The 20,002-nt window shown below is 40.8% G+C and overlaps 1 protein-coding gene across 4 annotated transcripts in view; it reads right to left on the reverse strand.

The window, feature by feature from the left end:
• Nucleotides 1-4,150: 4,150 nt before the first annotated feature.
• MEF2D (myocyte enhancer factor 2D) overlaps nt 4,151-20,002 on the reverse strand; it is a 270,676-nt gene continuing 254,824 nt past the window's right edge. For all 4 annotated transcript variants that reach the window (XM_068253573.1, XM_068253574.1, XM_068253571.1 and 1 more), the window contains 2 exons: nt 15,725-15,899; nt 4,151-7,857 (listed from right to left, as the gene is read on the reverse strand). In XM_068253573.1, the coding sequence (XP_068109674.1) occupies nt 7,536-7,857; nt 15,725-15,899 (497 nt within the window). In that variant the 3' untranslated portion in view covers nt 4,151-7,535. The remainder of the gene's footprint in view (nt 7,858-15,724; nt 15,900-20,002) is intronic.

Consider the following 20,002-nt stretch of genomic DNA (forward strand, 5'->3'; position numbering starts at 1 on the left):
TAATTGTTTTGTTGGTCATCTTACATCTTGGCTAAATGGGAAGTGTTCATAAATAAAATAATTATAGATGAGAAAGTACAAAATGTGGACACTTTGTTCTTAAAGGGAACCTGTACTGAGTAAAATTATTTAAAATAAACACATGAGGTAACTTCAAATGAACATTACATAGTTACCTTGCCATCAGTTCCTCTTAGAGGCTCACCATTTTCTTCTGACAATGATCCCTTCCAGTTCTGAAAACATTTTGTCAGAACTGAAATATATCAGTTGCTGTCAGTTATATATCAGTTGCTGTCAGTTACAGCTGAGAGGAGAACTGATGTGTCCATGTTTCCCTATGGCTCAAGTGGGCGATATAACAGTTTAACTGTGTGCTGACCAGGAAGCTGTTATGGGGTAATGGCCATTTTTAAAATGGAGGACGGAGAATTCCATTGATCACAGTGGACAAACAGGACACAGGAGAGGATAAAGAGATTGAGGAGTAGACTACACTGCAGGTAAGTATGACTTGTGTATGGTTATTTTGACTTAATTTTCAGTACAGGTTTTCTTTAAGTTTCTGCAGATGATGAACTGTTGCCAAAGAGCTTTACAGACCATGAAAAGTGTGGAAGTCTCTAACTAACTGAAAAAAAAACAAAAAAAAAAACTGTTTAACATGGTGTACCAGAGAAACAAATGTAAAAGTTTTATACATACCTGGGGCTTACTAGAGCCCCCTCTGCACCGATCTCTCCCATACCGTCTTCCTCCACCTCCTTGTTCGCCCGGTAGCAGCCCTGATAGATTGGCCAGTCAGCGCAGTTCGCCCGCACCCCCATCTTGCTTCTGCGGCTGAGAGCGATCTGTACCTGCTAAGTAGTCCTGCGCAGGCGCAGAGCGCTCCTGGCCACAGGAACGCGGCCAGGCATGCGCAGTATGCCCGACTGGGAAAGCTAACGGGGCAGCTTCTTCCAGCCAAACTAGGAGGTGGAGAAAGACTGTGTGGGAGCAATCGGTGCGGAGGGGCTGGAGGAAGCACCAGATACGTATAAAACTTTTATATTCATTTATCTCAGGTTTCCTTTCACTACAAACTTTCCTATGCTAATATGCTAACAGATTGTTCCATAGAAGTTATGTCTGGAAATAAATTGTTGCCTTACACCTCAGAGGATGTCCAACTGGAAGTTCCACGGCTAACCTGATGTTTTCATGTGATCATGGCTACATTAATTTTTCCATGGAAACAATGTAATATAGTGCACACCAGCAACAGAACTCAGAACTGGTAAACCAGTATAGAAGGAAAAATAAATGCTACTGATCCTCATCTCAGTACTGTGAAATGTAGTAATTGTATGAACTTTATACTGTGAACTGTGGGTTCCAAATACTATCTTTCAACATGTTTTTATGACTGGAAAAAATATAGATAGAAAGATGTAAGAGGAGACATTATTTAGCGAAAGTGGCTATTTTCTTATTTTACTGAGTATTCATGATTTTTGATTTTTTTTATTCCTGTAGTCACCGTTCCCAATTATTTTCTGATGCTACAGCACCACTTTAATGAGTAGAACTAAAATATTTCTCATATATAAACTCTCCTAAAGGGTTCTAAGTTTCTAATTGGCTGACTGCAATCAAGTGATTATGCCCCTTACCTAGCCTAAAAAAATATGTACAAATAAGACATGATTAAGAACAACCAATAAGATACCTACAAACTATTTACTTGATTAAATTAATCACATGTATCTTCCAGGGATCCTCACTGGAGAGAATTTGTGTAGGAGAAATAGATCATCTCTACTAAAAAGGATTTATGAATTGCTTAAAATGACAGTCAGTGACTTAGGCTAGATTCACAGTGGGACATTGCGGTTTGATGCGACGTTAAAGTCGCAACGCAAACTTACAACGCAATGCGCCCAAAAGGTCGCAACGCAGCATTACCAGCGTGTACAGCAGATACAATAGAAAATACAGGCAATGAAAGGTATGCTTCCAAGTCAGTAGTGAGCATGTGCAAACAGTCTAACGCAGCTAATAATGTGTATAACGCACTGCATGCAGTACTTTCACTTAACACCAACGCAAAGTGTGCACTGTGAATCAGGGAATTGTTTATTCATTGCAGTGCGTAATTCTGAGTTAAATGTTGTTTTAACGTGCGACTTTAATGTCCCACTGTGAACTTAGCCTGAGTGACTGTCTACTACTAAAAAGAGAGACATTTATTGTTGCTCTGGACACCTTCGTAATATCACTCCAATTTTATTTTATTTTTAAGGCTTTTTAAAAGAAAAAGTGTGAAGAAATTGATTGGATTGTCTTAAAACGTATAGTCTTCCCTCCATATATTTTAGAAATCTAGAACTGGGGAGTTCCAGTAGTCAAAAGAAACTCCAAATTGAGATATTTCTAATCACATTCTGTTGTGACAAGAATTGAGCAAATTTGTCCAACAAGGACAGCAATGGCTATAAATAGTCATAAGAGTTGACTTTTTTTTTTACACAACTCCTTTTTACAGATTCCATTGCATTTGACACAAGGACGAGACAGGAAGTTTCCACAACCGAAAAAAAAAAAAAATTAAAAAAAAAAAAGAGTTACCAAAACAGATATTATAACTAGAGATGGCCAAATGTCATGCTAATAATCAATGACATACTAATAAATACAGTTTGCATGCAAACTGAATAAAAACTGTATGGCAATCAAAACAGCCAGGAAGTACATTTGATAGGCTCAGCTCCAAGCTGCAGAGAGATTTATGGGCTATTCTACCCAAAGAAGTAAATGAAAAAAACTTGGAAAATGTGCTCACATGTCTAATATTTCATTTTTATATCCTAACACCCACGAAAAATGAAAATGTTCTTTTAATTACCACAGTCTTTACGCCACTGATTACAGTATTATGCTGCCCTCTAAAATGTACACACTCAAGACATTACATGGCGATTTAAGGAGTTTTAACTACTTTGGCAACCACAGTTAACATCTATGGATGCTTTAAGTTGAGTACACAGCCCAGCATCTCTTTTTGGGGTATAGAAAGTGCAAGAAAGTGCTAAGTTTTTCCAATATGTTGCATACCTCCAGGAATTCTCCTCAGCACCTAGACATGCAAGCTTGGCATAAATATGCATATCTACACACCCATTTGTGATAAGATTACTGTACTAATCAAATGCCTGTTGTTGGCTTCAGAGATGAATTGCTACTTTTTTTTATTCTCAGCTATGGTCTGTATGGGTATTTGTGTATTAGGAAAGGAAACGTAGCGGGAATAAAGAACATGTGTAAAAGCTCCATCCAGCAAAATATTGGGATGCTTATAGATTCTTAAGGGACCCTTTATAATACGCAGAATTTGATTCTTAACCTTTCCTGTCCTATAAAACTGTAGCATATAATGCCAGCGAGATGAATGGCTGAAGGATGAAAGTGTGCATGGAAGATTGAATTGTTTTCTGCTGGGAAGATGCAGCACCAACACAAAAGCAACCGCTCTTTTCAGACACCCCTCCCACCCTACATGCATACTCAATATGAAAGACCCAATGGTCAGGATACTAAAGGTAAAGCACAGACAGAGACTTTGGTAAGTAACCACACTTTTAAAAAGCAATATATCATTTTTAAACATATCAGTGCATACTTCTTATATGAAAATATACACAATTGTATTTCATTGTCCAAAAAAATAAACTAATGAAAAAAAACATTGAAAACAAAAAATAAAACAAAAAAGCGAACCAGCCAAAACACAATATATTAGCTATTTTTGTTTAAATTTTAAACGCTACACTTTTGTTGAGGTTACATCTTTTTGACTTTTTTATTTTTTTTACTTTTTGGGTGTTTTATGTAAATATTACTTCATGCATTGTACACCTTTTTTAGCCTTTTGAGAATAAATATGCTTATTTTTTTAATTTTCTTCACTCTTCTAAAAACTGCAGCATTTAACTTGTAATTGTTTTGTGTCGTGCAAGTTTCTGCCACACCCCTTAATAAAACGAAGGGAAAAAAAAAACAAAAAGAAAAATAAAACGAACAATAATAACTACTCTACAGAACGCAAAATGTACGAATATAAAAAAATATTCACAATGTAACTGTCAACAGCACAAATGAGCACAAGAAATAATATTAAAAATCAGAAACAAATATTTATACAGATAAAAACAGGGTGTGGGGAGTATATATATATATATATTTTATAAGATTGTCATTTTTCCTTGTCTTGAAAATTAATGTGTTTTCATTTACATGTGACAAAAAAACCTAAAAACATACGGTTCTCTAAGAACCTAATGAAGTAGCCAAGGGCCCATTGGATTATCCATTGTTCATGTCCATTCATGCTATAACAGCCAGCTGAGCCCATGGAGATCCTTTTGCATCACATAAATGTCCCCAGAACTTCTATACAAGTTATATTTGCTGCTACTTTAATGATAAACCTTTTTTTAAAAAAAATAAATAGATAACCCAACTTTTGTAGTTGTTCTTATATCTCCCACAGGAAGTAATTAATTGTACACACTGTTTACTCAAATTTAGCTTAAAAAACCAAAAACGTTCTCTGAAAGTGATGTAAGAAAGACAGATTTTTCAAACTCTCAGGCTAGGTTCACAGTGGGACATTGCGTTGTGTTCATTGTTTAACAGGAACATAATGCAACAAAAAGTCATACCACACATTATAGCCACGTTACTGCACACACAGCAGGTACAGTGAGGCATAGAGACATTGAAAAGTGTGCTTCCCCGTACCTGTTAATGTGTGCGTTTAAAGGTAACTCACTGCATGCAAGTGTGTTACCATAACGCAACACATTACACCGTAACGCTAACGCTGCACTGTGAACGTCTCCTAGACTTATCATTGCAGTGCTGTAAGCAGCGTTATAAGACCTTATAACGCGCAACGATAACGTCCCACTGTAAACCTAACCTGAATGTATTTATGGGGTTTATCATCTTTACTAGAACAACTATAGCCACATATTAATATATCTGGAGAGGAATGAACAAACCCATTCGAAATTAACATGCCTTGTCCTCTAAAAATGCATTTATTTAGCACTAAAAAGGCATGTGCCTCTTTCTATAAGTCTACTGGTTTTGCAATCAGTACAGAATACCAAGTGCTTATAGTGTAGTGTGTACTGTTCTAGCTAAAATAACAGCATTTCACCCTTTTTTTCACGGAGTAGCATGACTCACAAATGACACTGTATATATTTTTGATAAGTAGCTTGTGATACAGAAATATATATATAAAAAAACCAAGTGCCTATATGCTTCAAGCTAGCCAAGTATAAAAAAACCGTCTTGGTAAATTATACTTGCAAACAACACCCGCTCCTCCTCCAGCAACCAAAATCTATCACCTTTGTAGGTTTGTCTAAACCTCAATTCAAAACCCATAAAGCATGTCAGTCCTTATTAGAGTAGCAGCAAATTTTTTCTTAAAGTTCTGTTTGTATTTGGTTATATCTATCAACGCTGGCATGCATTCATGGCAATAAGTGGGCTGCTATGGCTGAACATGGACCCTCAGTAAGAGTATACATCTTTTCATTCGAAGCTTTTCTCTCTCCAGTAGAAATCCCTTGTTCCCCCAGAACAGAAACAGCTTAAAATAGAAAAGATTTAAAATTATGATTTCACCTATGAATACAAAAGAGTGGAATGAGGAAGTTACTTTTCCTCCATTTTAGATAGACCTATACATATATACCACTGTCCATTTACCCCTTTTATGTCCTGCAGAAGGTAAGGACATCAAAGAACCCCATCCTTCATCCTGTACAAGGACTCTTTCAATAAGTGAAATCATAGTCTAAGCTCGTTCCTCCAAAATAAGAATACCAATTTAAAAGAATAAATATATATGTATATATTATATATATTTTGTGTTTTTATGTATTTATTTCTTTAATGAAGGCAATGTCTGCATTATATAAAAACTCCATGGCTTGCATTGATGAAGGTGACCGTGCAGATACACTTTTTTGTATCTGATATGTATGAAGCTTTGCGGGTGAATGTTCATTATGGACAGCCCGTCTGCCTGGCCCTCTGTGTTAAAAGCTGGTGCAGCTCACTCATAGGACAGACCCTTTATTTGGGACTGTAAAAATGGACATGCTAGAGTAGATGGAGTAACAGATTAGTGACTTTCCAATAAAATAATTTAGTAGTAAAGTTGTGAATTAAAGGAAAATGTTTTTAAAGTTATAAGAAGTAACTCCAAACCAGATTGTTTTACATAACAATTTTGAAGTTTATTTGGAAGTCAAGGGAATTTTTTTTTTGAGGATTTTTTTCATTTTTGAAATGGGAACTTTGTCAGGTTTTAATACCCATCTTTGTTTGCATTAGCGACATCTACCCTCATTTCCTGCCCTATTGTCACAGCAGGAAGTGGGAAAAAATCTCCATGAAGGGTAGCAAAATGGAATCTTAAACAGCTGTCACTATAAAATATGTCTCCATTTGCAAATGTATCACCAACTCAGACAAAACAGGAGTCGTCCTACTATATTCCAAAAATATGATGCTGCAAAAGTGGTATTAGTCAGAATTATTGGAAAGTCCAGACCTCTTAAAAAGCAACAGTGGTGCAGCTTTGCGGAAATCAGAGGTCTGTTTGTAAAGTGAACAAGATGAAAACACAAAGGCACTTCAACTATTTAGAATAGTTTATTTCAAAATGCTATATAAAAATGTAAGCATTTTTTACAATGCATGGTGGACTAAGATTGAAAATTGCCTTGCATACTCCTCAACATAATTAGTGGTGGTCAACAAGAGACCAGATGGAGCTGTGTCACTCGAACCAGCACTCCAGCGTCACCCGCCTTCAAGCAGTTGCATACTGACATCACCAAATATACCGTTGCTGATAAGGTAATGGTATGTCTTGTCTGTTTTGTATCACTGTTGAGTGCTTGAGGAGCATTACAGGTAACTTTAACACCTGATCCACTACATTATAATGCATTTTATGTTTATATATAATTTTAAAACAAACAATTTAACTCGTCAGAGTGCCTTGGTTTCTGTCCATAACTATCTAATCATCACAGGGACAGTAAGCGAGAAGAAATATTCAATAGTGGCACACATAAGAAAACAAAACAAAGAGGTTTAAGCCTTCCCATACTTGTACGTAGGGTGTTACGTCAGTGTTCCAAAAAGGGTAAGATGCAGAGGGTGTGGGGTAGTTTAGCAGTGGTGGGATGTCATGATAAGGTTAAGGGCTGGAGTAAGAGTTGTTTTCAACAAATGTTTGTAAGGCAGCCATGGAGTCTGATGCCCTGTGCAGACATTGCCTAGAGCGTTGGACTAGGAAGAATGCCTACCGATTACTAAAGCTATATCTCAGGCAGTTAATGATAGGTTCCCACCCTACAGCAATAGACCTCACTGGTAACTAACTCGTCCACCCTCCCATGCGCCACCTCATTCTTCCGCTCATGCTCTTGGAGCAAAAGAACGAAGTGTCGGTGCATGGAATGCAGTTATGTTACCCATGTGTCAAGCCGCATGCGTTTTACAGCCGTGCTCTCGCCCTCCGTTTCGCCTGAGGGCCTGAGTAGCCCAAGCGACGAGTAGTCAGGTCTGGCCTCTTCACGATCATTGCCTTCAAAGGAGCTGGCATTACTGCTGAGACTGTCAACAGGAGAACGACCAGTGGCTTCATGCCGACTCTGGTGGGAGAAAGATGTCAAAGGGGTGCCTGTGTTCCTTTCTCGATTTGGGGACGGTGGCTCCTTTTTGATGCTGATATTGTGGTTTGTGTTGACTGTCAGTGTGGCAGTGTGTGATAGTTGTCCTCCGGACCTGCAGGGAGATGAAAGACAGTATGTGAAAAGGTAAACTTAGGAGCAGTAAAAAAAATAAATAATAAGTTGAAAGATAAAGGTATTGGACAATGTAATATGGAGAGGTTGAGGGAAAACAAAGGGAAGTAAAGATTGTAAAAGAAAAACAGAGGAAGAAAAAAAATCTGTTCTGTGCATCATATGATGCTCCTCAATTAATCCTAAGTGCTGCTGCTTTCTCTGGCTAGAAACAGGTCACAGTCCTGCATCTTATTAGGATTACCTGCTGAGCTCTCCCTTCCCCTTTTATCCCTATCCCCACCTGCCGTGGATCCTGAGTGACCAAATGAATTTAATGCTGCCAGTTGCCAGGCAACTGCCAGAATCGGTCCACAGTGGCAGGATGCTGGAAGTGCCTTAATAATTATGGCCATGTGATCCCAACAGAGCTAAATAGGTGTTTGTGGAGCACAGTGTACAATGGTCATTATGCAATCACTTCCTGAATTAGGCCAGCATCCTTGCAAGTGCAATTACTCTGGCTAGGTCTTTAGAGGCATATCAGATGATGATTCATATGTGCACAAATTATTAGCAACAGTCACAAGGTTTCTATTAGCGGAACTGAAATGTGCAAATGGCACATTGGCACAACCTAAAGTTCTTAAACTTAAAGTGCATTTGTCTACCTGAAGATCAACCATACTGTGTGCCAAAAATCGGGAATAGTAGCCTGGGGACCTTAGATAAGATTCATACATATGAATTTGGCTAAACTCACATGGACAGTTGCTGGGTAAAGGAGTTACCATTTATCAACTTCCCAGTGGAGACACAAGGCGTTTGCAAACAGCTACAAAATTCAGAACTCATGCATGCAATCATCTGTCAGAAACAACTTCAGTGACTATCACTTGCTAAGCACACTGCAAGCCACACTTTTCCCATTAGAATACCTGCAGATTCGATCACTTTAATCCAACTGAATAGGAATCAATCCCTTTAAATGTTCAATCGATCAATTTTTGGTTAAAATCATTTGAAATTCAATCTAAAGTATCCATTGGAAAGGATGGAAAATCTAGGTCGACTGGGGTGGGGCAGGAGCTACAGTAGATCAACGGCCCATAACATTGCACTGCACTGAACAGTGCAATGCTGTGGCTCCATTTGGAATTTTCCTGTTGGAACCTACGTATTAAAAACTCAATGTGCTGTGTGTGGTAGGAATAGAGTCCTTCTGAACCGATTCCATTCAGAAAGGAATTGATCATTTTGGAACACTGAGTGGACATCTGTATGTGTATTGCCAACTTTAATGCTAACATCTACATATAAGGGGGAGTCCGTATCACAGAAAACTGGACTTCACTACTGCAAGCTTCTAATAATGGATATATATATATATATATATATATATATATATATATATATATAGATAGATAGATAGATAGATAGATATAGATAGATATATATATGTGTGTATGTATCTCAACAACTTTATTTATTATAAGTAGTAGTATGTGGTAACAATATTATCCATAGATTAAAAAAAAAAATATTTCAACAATAAGATCCTTTTTTCTTTTACTAACAAAATATTTCCATAAGCAACCTTTACAGAACTGTCAGATATTTTCCCAAAGCATAACATTATTCTAAATTTCAAAAAGCTTGCATCTATTAAAAAAAAAAAGAAAAGAAAAAGCTTAGAAAAGGTTTTGTCTACAACATCAATTCTTTTTGACTGTTCAACCAGGAAATAACCCTCTCAGATTTAGAAATTCTGCTATCCATACAGTGGTTCATTAAATAGTAGCTAAATAAAATCCTCAAGATACTTTAGAGCCTATGTATCACTGATTAGAAAATATAAAAAAAAGTATACATAATGCAATATAAAGCATATTTACTATTGTGTTTAGAGATACTTTACAACTGCATTTTTGCACAAAACCTGTCAACCACCTTGATCAGCTGTGGTTGTTACAAGCATGAAAAGCTATACATTTCTGGGAGTTGGTTTTCATAATGTGGCATGGTGCAGTGTGGCAATATAGGATACCAGTGGGGATCTTGGTAAATTGCGCAGAAGAGTCATGACAAACCCAAACTGAGCCAAAGTGGATCAGAGTGACTTTCACACCATGCCTTTGCAGCCAAATGTTAAGGTTACATGACCCCAAAGCGGAAGATCCTCAGTGATGAGTATGGATAAAGTTTGGAAGGAGACTGCAACACAACATTGCAAAGCAACTCACGGGAAAGTCAGGCAGAGGAAGGAATGTCAGATAGGCTGACATGTCATGCAGAGGGGAGGAAATCAGGCAGGCTAACATGGGAAAGTCAGGCACAGGTGAGAAAGTCAGGCAGGCTGACTTGGGAAAGTCAGGCAGAGGTGAGAAAGTCAGGCAGGCTGACATGGGAAAGGCAGGCAGAGGTGAGAAAGTCAGGCAGGCTAACACAGGAAAGTCAGGCAGGCTAACACAGGAAAGTCAGGAAGGCAGATGCAGAAAGATCAGACAGAGAAGGAGAAATCAGGCAAGCACATGTGGGAAAGTCAGGCAGGGATGGGAAAATCAAGCATAGGTGGGAAGGCAGGCAGAGGTGGGAATGTTAGGCAGGCAGAGGTGGAAAAATCAGGTGGGCAGAGGGGGGGAAAGTCAGGCAGGCAGGCGGGGGGGGGGGGGGGGGGGGGGGAGTCAGGCAGGCCAAGGTAGGAAAAGTCTGGCAGGCAGGCGGAAACAGGAAAGTCAAGCAGAGGTGGGAAAGTCAGGGACTTGGAAGAACTGCTTTCATCTTTAGAGCAGCATAGGAAATTTAGAATGAAAGACACTGAAATGTAAGTTTTAACAGAACTGCTTATCACTTATCTAGTAGTAGTGTACTTTCCTGGATATTAAGCATGACATGGGTATGTTAACCCCCCTGACGGTCTATCAAAAATCGCCAGGGGGTAGGAGAGCAGTTTTTTTTAATTTTAAATCATGTAGCGAGCCCACGGCGCGGCGAGTGGTGGTGGCTAATCGGCGCGGAGCGGCGGCGATCAGAGTGCACACGCAGCTAGCAAAGTGTGCAAATCGGCCCAGCAGGGCCTGAGAAATCCTCCTGCGCGGCATAGCCCGTGCTCAGCACAGGCTTACCGCCAGGGAGGTTAATCATATACAAAGTTAATTATGAAGTTAAAATATTGTAGAGTTCCACCTTAAAAATTAAAAGATATCCAGAAAAAAAAAAAAAAGATTTCTCGATTTCAGGCGAGTTGAGGCACAATTCTTAGCTGCTAAGGTACACTGACCTCTGGAGCCTGCCAATAACTCAGATTTTGCTAAAGTTAACAGCCTTTAGCTGGCACCTTGCTCAGAGTATGTAAATAAACAAATTTTTGCTTAAAGAGACTCCGTAACAAAAATTGCATCCTGTTTTTTATCATCCTACAAGTTCCAAAAGCTATTCTAATGTGTTCTGGCTTACTGCAGCACTTTCTACTGTCACTGTCTCTGTAATAAATCAATGTATCTCTCTCTTGTCAGACTTGTCAGCCTGTGTCTGGAAGGCTGCCAAGTTCTTCAGTGTTGTGGTTCTGCTATGAACTCCCCCTTCTGGCCCCTCTATGCACACTGCCTGTGTGTTATTTAGATTAGAGCAGCTTCTCTCTTCTCTCTTATGTTTTACAAGCTGGATAAATCGTCCTCTGAGCTGGCTGGGCTTTCACATACTGAAGAATTACAAACAAGGGCAAAGCTGTTTGCAGGAAGAAAAAAGCAGCCTGAAACTTCAGTGCATGGGGTAAAGAAACACACAAATGATCTCTTGAGATTCAAAAGGAATTTATTTTTCTATGTGTGGACATACTGTACATCAACCTACTTCCTGTTTTGGTGGCCATTTTGTTTGTTTATAAACAAACTTTTAAAAACTGTTTTTAACCACTTTTAATGCGGCGAGGAGCGGCGAAATTGTGACAGAGGGTAATAGGAGATGTCCCCTAACGCACTGGTATGTTTACTTTTGTGCGATTTTAACAATACAGATTCTCTTTAAAACAGCATTTTTTTGTGTCTGTTTTGGAGGGGTAAGTCCACTGTTACCTACTTCATTTTAAAGAAATATTGTTTTTACCCTGTTGGCGCCTCTGTACTACTATTGCAGCTTTAGCTAGTGGTTTCTGTTGGGGTCTCCACAGGATTATATAAAAACTTACAAGCCGTGAACACAACTGACTAATTCTGTGTGCCTACGTTCAGTTTGAAAATCAGCATGGCAGTGCTAGCAGGTGCATGCATGAAAGTGAGGCGCAGTGAAATGTGGGCACCCAATTTTGGAAAGTAGATAAATTGGCAATTACGATAGTAAAATATTGGTAAATACCCTATTCCCACACTGAACCCTCCCTCTACGGATGCCTAACCTTAACCACCCCCCTGCTACCGCCCAATCCTAAATCTACCCCCGATGCCTAACTTTAAGCAACCCCCCCCCCCTTCCCCCATATATGCCTAACCTTCAGATCCCCTCCCCCGGCCTCACCTTAAGACTACTACCACAGACACACACACTTAAAAAAATCCCCCACAGATGGCTAACCTTTACAGTCCCTCGCCACAATTCAGCTGCAAAAGCAACTATTATTGGGCGCCTCATAGGAGGCGCTCATATTTCCTGCCTCCCTAGCAGGTTAGGTGTGGGTGAGTTAGGTGAAAACAACAGTGACAGCTGAATGCTTTACTACATCACCTCTGACATGGTAAAATGTGTCTTAAAACATGCAGAGCTTAATTGGTATATTGCATCATACCACCTTTCATAAATAAATAAAATAAAAAAATGACACGTCAAAAAATAAAGAGTGTATATCTTCCCCACTGTACTGATACGGTAAGGTGGACATACATTAGATGATTATGGGCAGATTCGACCAAGAGACAAATTTAACTCTAATCGAATCTGATTAGAGATAAATTTGTCTCTTGGTCAAATCTGCCCATACACTACAGGTCGATTCCCGTCCGATTTCAGTATGAAATCATCAGGGAATTGGCTGAGCCCGCCACGTCCACCCGGCTGCTGCCCCCAAAATGTATAAATTTATACAGTGTGTGCATTTATACATTACCTGTCCTGTAGCAGCTTCCGCACGGTGTCCGTCCATCTTGCCGGGTAACAGCCGCAAACACACTAGTGGCGCATAGCGTCTGACGTCAGATGCTATGTGCCGCTGGCGTGTATGTGAAACCCGGCGAGATGGACGGAAACAGTGTGGAGGCGGACACCGGACAGGTAACGTATAAATGCACACACTACATACATTTACGCATTGCGGCGGGGGTTTCGTCGTCTCGTCCGCAAATCGGCCGCCGCACACCCTACCAACCAACTTCAGCCCGACATCTTGTGGCATGCGCGATCCACCGTGTGGCCAATTTCTGTCTTGAAATTGGTCGCTTTGTTGGTCGAGCATGCACTTGGCAGCACCAATTTTCATTCAATTCGATTATAATAATCGAATTGGATGGTCGATTGGTTGGTTGGTCAGCTAATGTATGGCCACCTTTAGAAATTCAATGCCATTTATCTAATTGCCTCAGTGATTTAAAGTTACCCAGCAGCCATCTTGTTTAACCCATCCCACGGTATGTCCCACGCTGCGTTCCAAGCCGCGTCATGTGACTAGTACGCTTCCTCATTCAAACCGGAAGGAAGAAGTGTTTGTAGTCATGTGACCACAGCTGGGAATGCAGCGTGGGATGGGTTAAACAAGACAGCTGCTGGGTAAGTTTAAGCCGCTCCCCCCCTCCCGGTGCACTAATTAGAACGATGAAATCCGAATGAAACCCAAATGAAACTCATTCGGATTTCCTCTGAACTTAATCCGGAGAGCATCACTGCCTACTACAGATCTGCAGCAGTTCCTGCATATAACTCACTCAGACATGGGATTACCGCTCTGAGCTGTGGATTTCAGTCCCGAGCCTGACTCGGGATTACCGCTAAGGAGGTTAAAGAAGAACTCTCATTCCAACAGACTAGTTATTGGAATAGCAACAACTGTAACCCTAAGAACAGGCTGATACCAACAGAAACCTATGTATTCCTTTCATTTTAAATGTGGCCCGTCAGCAGCAGATTGTCTCTCCCTTCCACCCCCCGGTCTAACTTTTATGTCCCTCTCTTTCTGTGTCTTATCTTGTATAATATACTGTACACTGTATTTACTGCTATAATCTACTGTATCTATATGCTTAATGTAGCACCGTATTATGGTATCATAGCTAACACTGTGAACAATTATTTCCAGGGTACAACCCCATTGTACTTGGCAAAATAAACCTGATTCTGAATTGTATATACATACACATAGGTAAATTTGTTCCTGTAAAAACTAGCTTTAGAATACAACACACAATGTCTTACCACTTAAAACCGTGTTTTTTGTGCCATGCTGCAGCATGTTGCCTACTCTCTCAGCATAGCCTGGCTGTCAGCTGTGGGCTCAGACTGGAATTCTGTACTGGTGCAGAGCAGACTAAGCTGTCCGTAAATGAACACTAGGTGGCGTCCTTAGACTGCTCAGCACTATTACAGAAGATTAGTGTGAGCTCAGAACAGATAGCTAGGCCTTGGGGAGAAAAGACAAGACAAGACAAATAACATTTATATTGCGCTTTTCTCCTTGCAGACTCAAAGCGCCAGAGCAGAGCAGCAGCCACTAGGGCGCGCTCTATTGGCAGTAGCAGTGTAAGGGAGACTTGCCAAAGGTCTCCTACTGAATTAGTGCTGGCTTACTGAACAGGCAGAGCCGAGATTCGAACCCAGGTCTCCTGTGTCAGAGGCAGCGCCCTTAACCATTACACCATCAGCCAACTGCAGAAAAGGCAAACCACATACCACTGCACAAAACTATGTTTTAAGAAGTAATGCTAGGTACACACCATAAGATAGTTTGGCAGATAGATGGTTCGATAGATAATTTGTCCAATCTTATTTCCTGATCAGATTCTTATAGAAGTGAATGGAAATGGAAAAAAATAAAAGATAAGAAAATTGATCAGAAAATGGTTAAGTGGCTGAAAAAAATCTCATCGGGTGCACCTAGTATAAGATAGTCAGGACAATAGGTCCTGACTGTCCGCAGTAGTCCTGCTGTCAGATTTTAGATTCTGTGTTTAGAAAGGCTATAACGAGAACAAAAAAACAGTTCCCCCAATCCCCCGCAGCTGATGAGTTTCGGCGACTGGGCCAGTCGATGACCAATGGCCCCTGTGCGGCCCTGGCCACGCGCATCCTCAAACACAATACGACAGGTCAGGAGTGTGATCGTGGATGCCTGGCCATGTAGTGGCAATCGACTGGCCCAGTCCCCAAAATCGAAACTCAGCCACTGCGGGAAAGCGGAAGATTGGTTTGCCCTGGTGCAGGCACAGGGCGGCTGCAAAAGCACCAGTTACATTTTTTTTTTGGCTTAAGGTTTCCTTTAAAACATTGCAGACTGCAGGTCACCTACGAGCACATCTCCATTCCAACACCTTTTCTGGTTCTGAAGTCACCAGAATTCAGTCTCCTCCCCAGTCCTCATCAGTCATGTTGCTCCTGCAGTGTCTAACTGTATGGAGAAAAAGCTTTGCTATCTGTTCCCTCCTCCACACTGTTGAGCTCTTGCATGGTATGCACGCAGAACCAACCCTACAATGAAAAATTGGAATATGTGCTCTGACCACTAGATGGTGCATTAAGTACATGCCTAGGTTGGATATACTAGATTCCGTACCCTATACTAAAAGATAACCTGCATTGTAAACAATGTATGTTCATTTCTATTTGAAAATTAAGATCTCTTAACATAAGTGAGGCATTCTCAGAGGCAGAAAAGATTACATAGTACTTACACTAAGTTGCTTAGTGACACAGGAATTAATTGCTGCACTTGGTGATGCTGTTGATGCTGTTGTTGCTGCTGCTGCTGTTGTTGCTGCTGCCATGCGGAGATACTGCTTAGCGACAATCCCCCTGGAGAGCTGAATGCAGGAAGCGAAGATAAGTCTGCACTGGTCAGCTGGTAATCTGTAACAGAGGGGAGCAAAAACAGGTCACATAAGAGACCAAGCCCACCTAAACGGAACAGATCACTGTTAGCCAAGATGGAGGTGTCCTTGAGCATAGCCGGCCTTTGACCTGTGCGGCCAGAGCGGTCGAACAGGGCGCCGGCTTCCAAGGGGGCGCCTACTAGCTGGTTACCTATACTGAGATCACCTACACGTGATTTCCTATACTGGGGGCACCTATAGCTGGCTACCTTTACTGAGGGCTCCAACACCTGGCTACCTATACTGGAGGCACCTACGCCTGGCTACCTATGGGGGGGAAATGGAGACCTTCAACTGACTATACTGGGGGCGCCTATGCTTGGCAACCTATATTGAGGGCACCTACACATGAGATCAGGGGGCGCTTTTTGGGGGGCGCACTGCGGCTATAACGCCTGGTGCAAATTGTTGGTGCTGTACTATCATTGTAAATGGGGGCGGGGGGGGGGGGGGGGGGGGGATAACTGTCCCACTGATTATTTTTATTAATATTCCTGAAAGGTTCTAGCCTTTATTGCTAAGCATATTCAGGATAATTCACTCTTACCATCCATTCGTGGTTATTAATAGTATTTTTCCTATTATACATATGTGAAGATCTGAGCATTTGGCATGATGTGTCACAATGTCAAAAAGGTTGCTAACCACTGTCCTAGGAGATATCTCAGGAGAAAAGGTGAACTGCATATGGGCCTGTGTGTGTGAGTGCGTGCGTGTGTGTGAGTGTGTGTGTGTGTGTATGCGCGCATGCGTAAAGAGGATGAGGGGGGCACAAAAATCAGGTTTCGCTCAGGGCGCTGTGAAACCTAAGGCCGGCCCTGTCCTTGAGTTCCACAGATACACAACAGTGGAATGCTCTTGCAGGAACCAAGTTCAAATATCAGATAGATCTGAACTACTTTTTCCTGTCCTTAGTAGTGATGATTGGTTTTACCTCCTATTCCCATAAATATGAATACTGCAGGTGAAACATGCCCATTGCATCACCTGCTCTTTTCTATAATACTATCACTTTAAACTTACAGAGAACCTAAAGTTTGTGCATACACATCCAGTTTTAATTGCCCAATTTTACCACTTTAGTGTAGTCAGAAAGCTTCCTACACAATCTGTTCAAAGTATTTTAAGTCTGCTGGTCCTCATACTAAATATAGGCCTCTTGCACACTACATGCCATTCTGATTTTTTATACAAACTGACTTTTGTTTCCAATTAAAAAAAGCACTGCATGCTGCTACTTTTTTTAAAAAATCGGAATAAAAAGATCGTACTGAAAAAAAAAAAAAAAATCGGAATCGCATGTATTGTGCAACGGGCCTCACTGAATGCTCAACTGATGTTAGTGCAGACTGCAATGGGAGAACCTGGGATTTAGGTGTCTTTGAAGACAGAAAATAGGTAGGTGTATTTATGGTTTCACCTTCATCTCCACATTTCCTCACCCAATCTCATAATTTCAATTCTAATTCCAGGCACACACATTTTCCTTGTGCTGTGTTGGCATTATATGGGAGAGCTTGTTTCTACTTGTGGAAAATCAGTTTGATTAGCAGATGTCAAATACATTACTTTTAAAGAGGAATCTCCTATATCCACTATGTCCTGCCGTACAAGCTTTCAGAGAGTTTCAGACTTTCAGAGAGCTCTCTCTGCCCCCTTGCAATTGGACCTAGTAATATAGGGAGGAGGATGTAACTGCAGGAGACACTTGGCCTTTCTCCTACAGTTTTCACACAGGAAAACAGGAGTGGACATGGACAACTTGACAATAAAAGTCTACGGAGGCGGCAGCATCTGAACAGTCAGGCTTTTTGGCAAAACCAGGATTGCACCTGGGAGTTTATCTAGAAGTGGTGGGGGAATGTCATGCAATCTCTAAAGTTCAGCACATCTTATAGGCAAGAGTAAAGGTGAATACACATGTACCATTCAAGTCATCAGTCAGGATCAAGCGCAGTCCAGCAGGTAGTACTGTAGGTGCCAAGTTCTGTATAGACTTGTTGCTCAGGCATACACAAGCAACATGTACTGTTGCTACGGGAGGAGAGGGATGACCGTGTGGCACATGATGAATTAGAGTCCAGCAAGCAGGGTAAGGAAGGGAACAAGGTGTGTGGGGCTGTTTAACCCATTAGCAGCTTCAATAGTTATCTTAGTTGAGATAAGTGCACTGCTTTTGAACTCAGTCAGCAGAACTCATGCTGTCAATTCTTGGAATTCTTTGATCTCTCTCTCTCTCTGCTAGCAGAAAATAGAGACTGAAAGCAGAAGTCCTCTGTTATTGTCTCACACTGCCCCCTAGTGACAAGTAGCCATAAAGAAATAAAACAAATGTGCTAAAATAAATTGTCCTGGAGCACTTGCAAGCCTCGAAATAAATTGGCCGCTAAAGGGTTAAAGCTTGGAGGACACTTGTGTGCATATTGGAATTTCTACCGAGATAGCCCTAAAAAGCCACTTCAGCTATGTTTTGTGTAGTGTCTAGATAAAAGGGGAACAGGAGTGTTTAGGGCTGGAAGTGTCATAAAAAAATGAAATGGGGGTTAAAAGCAGAACGATGTTGCGCCAAGCTAAAGCCCTGAGAACATGCTGTTAACGACTTCCGCAGAGTTAAAAAACTGGATCTTTAGCTGTAGAAACCTTGTTTAGCACAAAGTAAGAAATATTTGTACATTGATTTATAAATGATCAGATGGCATATTAAGATTTAAAATAAGGATTCTCCTTGAAGCATTTAATTAGAGGTGTTGTCACTTTAGGAACAATAGTTTAGCAAAGTTCACAGTGGATCATTGAGCACATGAAATCTGTGTGGCTTGCACTGTTTGCAGTCCACTCCCTGCCTCCACTGGGTGTGCGCAGTTTCACTTACACATGAAATCATGCATCTTTCATGGAACAGGCCAGTCAGGTTATGCTCCAGCATGACTATTCTACAACAAACAGATTAGCAATTCACCTAACATGTCACAATATGATGCTTCTCTACTAATTTTACTGAATGAACCTGAATCTCGGCTAACTTCAGCAGACTCCACAGTGGTGCTGTAGTTGCTAGACACTGGCTTTGATTGCATCATTCCCATTGTTCAAACAGTAGATTACAGCATATTACACAGATAGTCTGTTGCACAGGAAGTGGCCAATGCCTAAGCTTCTTACTAGAAGCAGTCAAATGAGATGCTAATAATTGCGAGTTGATGAAGATGTTATCTTAATTTTATGCAAATTTATCAAGCTGGTAATTAGACCACTCAAATGAAGCAGCTATTCCAATTAAAGGCTTTAAAATTATGCATAAAATCAAACATAAAATGTATATCAATTCAAAATGATTAGCTTCACATTGATCACCTTTATACCCAAGTATTTTATATTTGGTTTAACATTAGCAAATGATGTAGTTTATACACAGATAGAAACTGTGCCTACACAGATCTAGGGAAATATTTGTGCCTGGAATGTGTGTGAAAGTGTATTGTTGAATGATTGTGGCCATCTCCAGCCATATACGGTACATGTGCTCGCAGAGTGTAATAGCAGGTAATGTTATAGGAATTGGGTGTGGTTGTCACAGTTGCAGCCCCTAAGGAAACTATGAAAAGCCTGTCATGTTGTTTCAGCTCACATATCTGATGGCAGTTTTTAGAAACATGTAGGGCGGCGGATGGATGCGGAACTGAGAGCGAAGTGGAACATGTGATCTGAGCGGCGTCCCAAACAGAGGCGACTGTCAGAAGTGAACACTGACACGCCAACAGGAAGGACAACTACAAGCAACCGGAGCCCAGCGTAACGAGGGAGAGCCCATACCCAAACCTCTACGCTGCTGTTAAAGGAGAAGTATTATGAGTGCAATGATTTTTATAGTATAATAAATGTTAAACGTTTTACACTATGAGAGGTCTTTTCCTTTGAGGTTACCAATATCTGGAGACTGATGGTACAATTTCAATGAGGAGAGGAAAGTGTTATCCTTAGAGGTGGGAGACGGCCCAAAGTGTCCCAATGCGCAATTATACCTGATTGGAGGTCTTACAGTCTGGTGAGTCTGAGCCTATAAGATGCTGGTGATATCAT

This window comes from Hyperolius riggenbachi, chromosome 9 (genome assembly GCF_040937935.1).
Source record: "Hyperolius riggenbachi isolate aHypRig1 chromosome 9, aHypRig1.pri, whole genome shotgun sequence".
NCBI lineage: Eukaryota > Metazoa > Chordata > Amphibia > Anura > Hyperoliidae > Hyperolius > Hyperolius riggenbachi.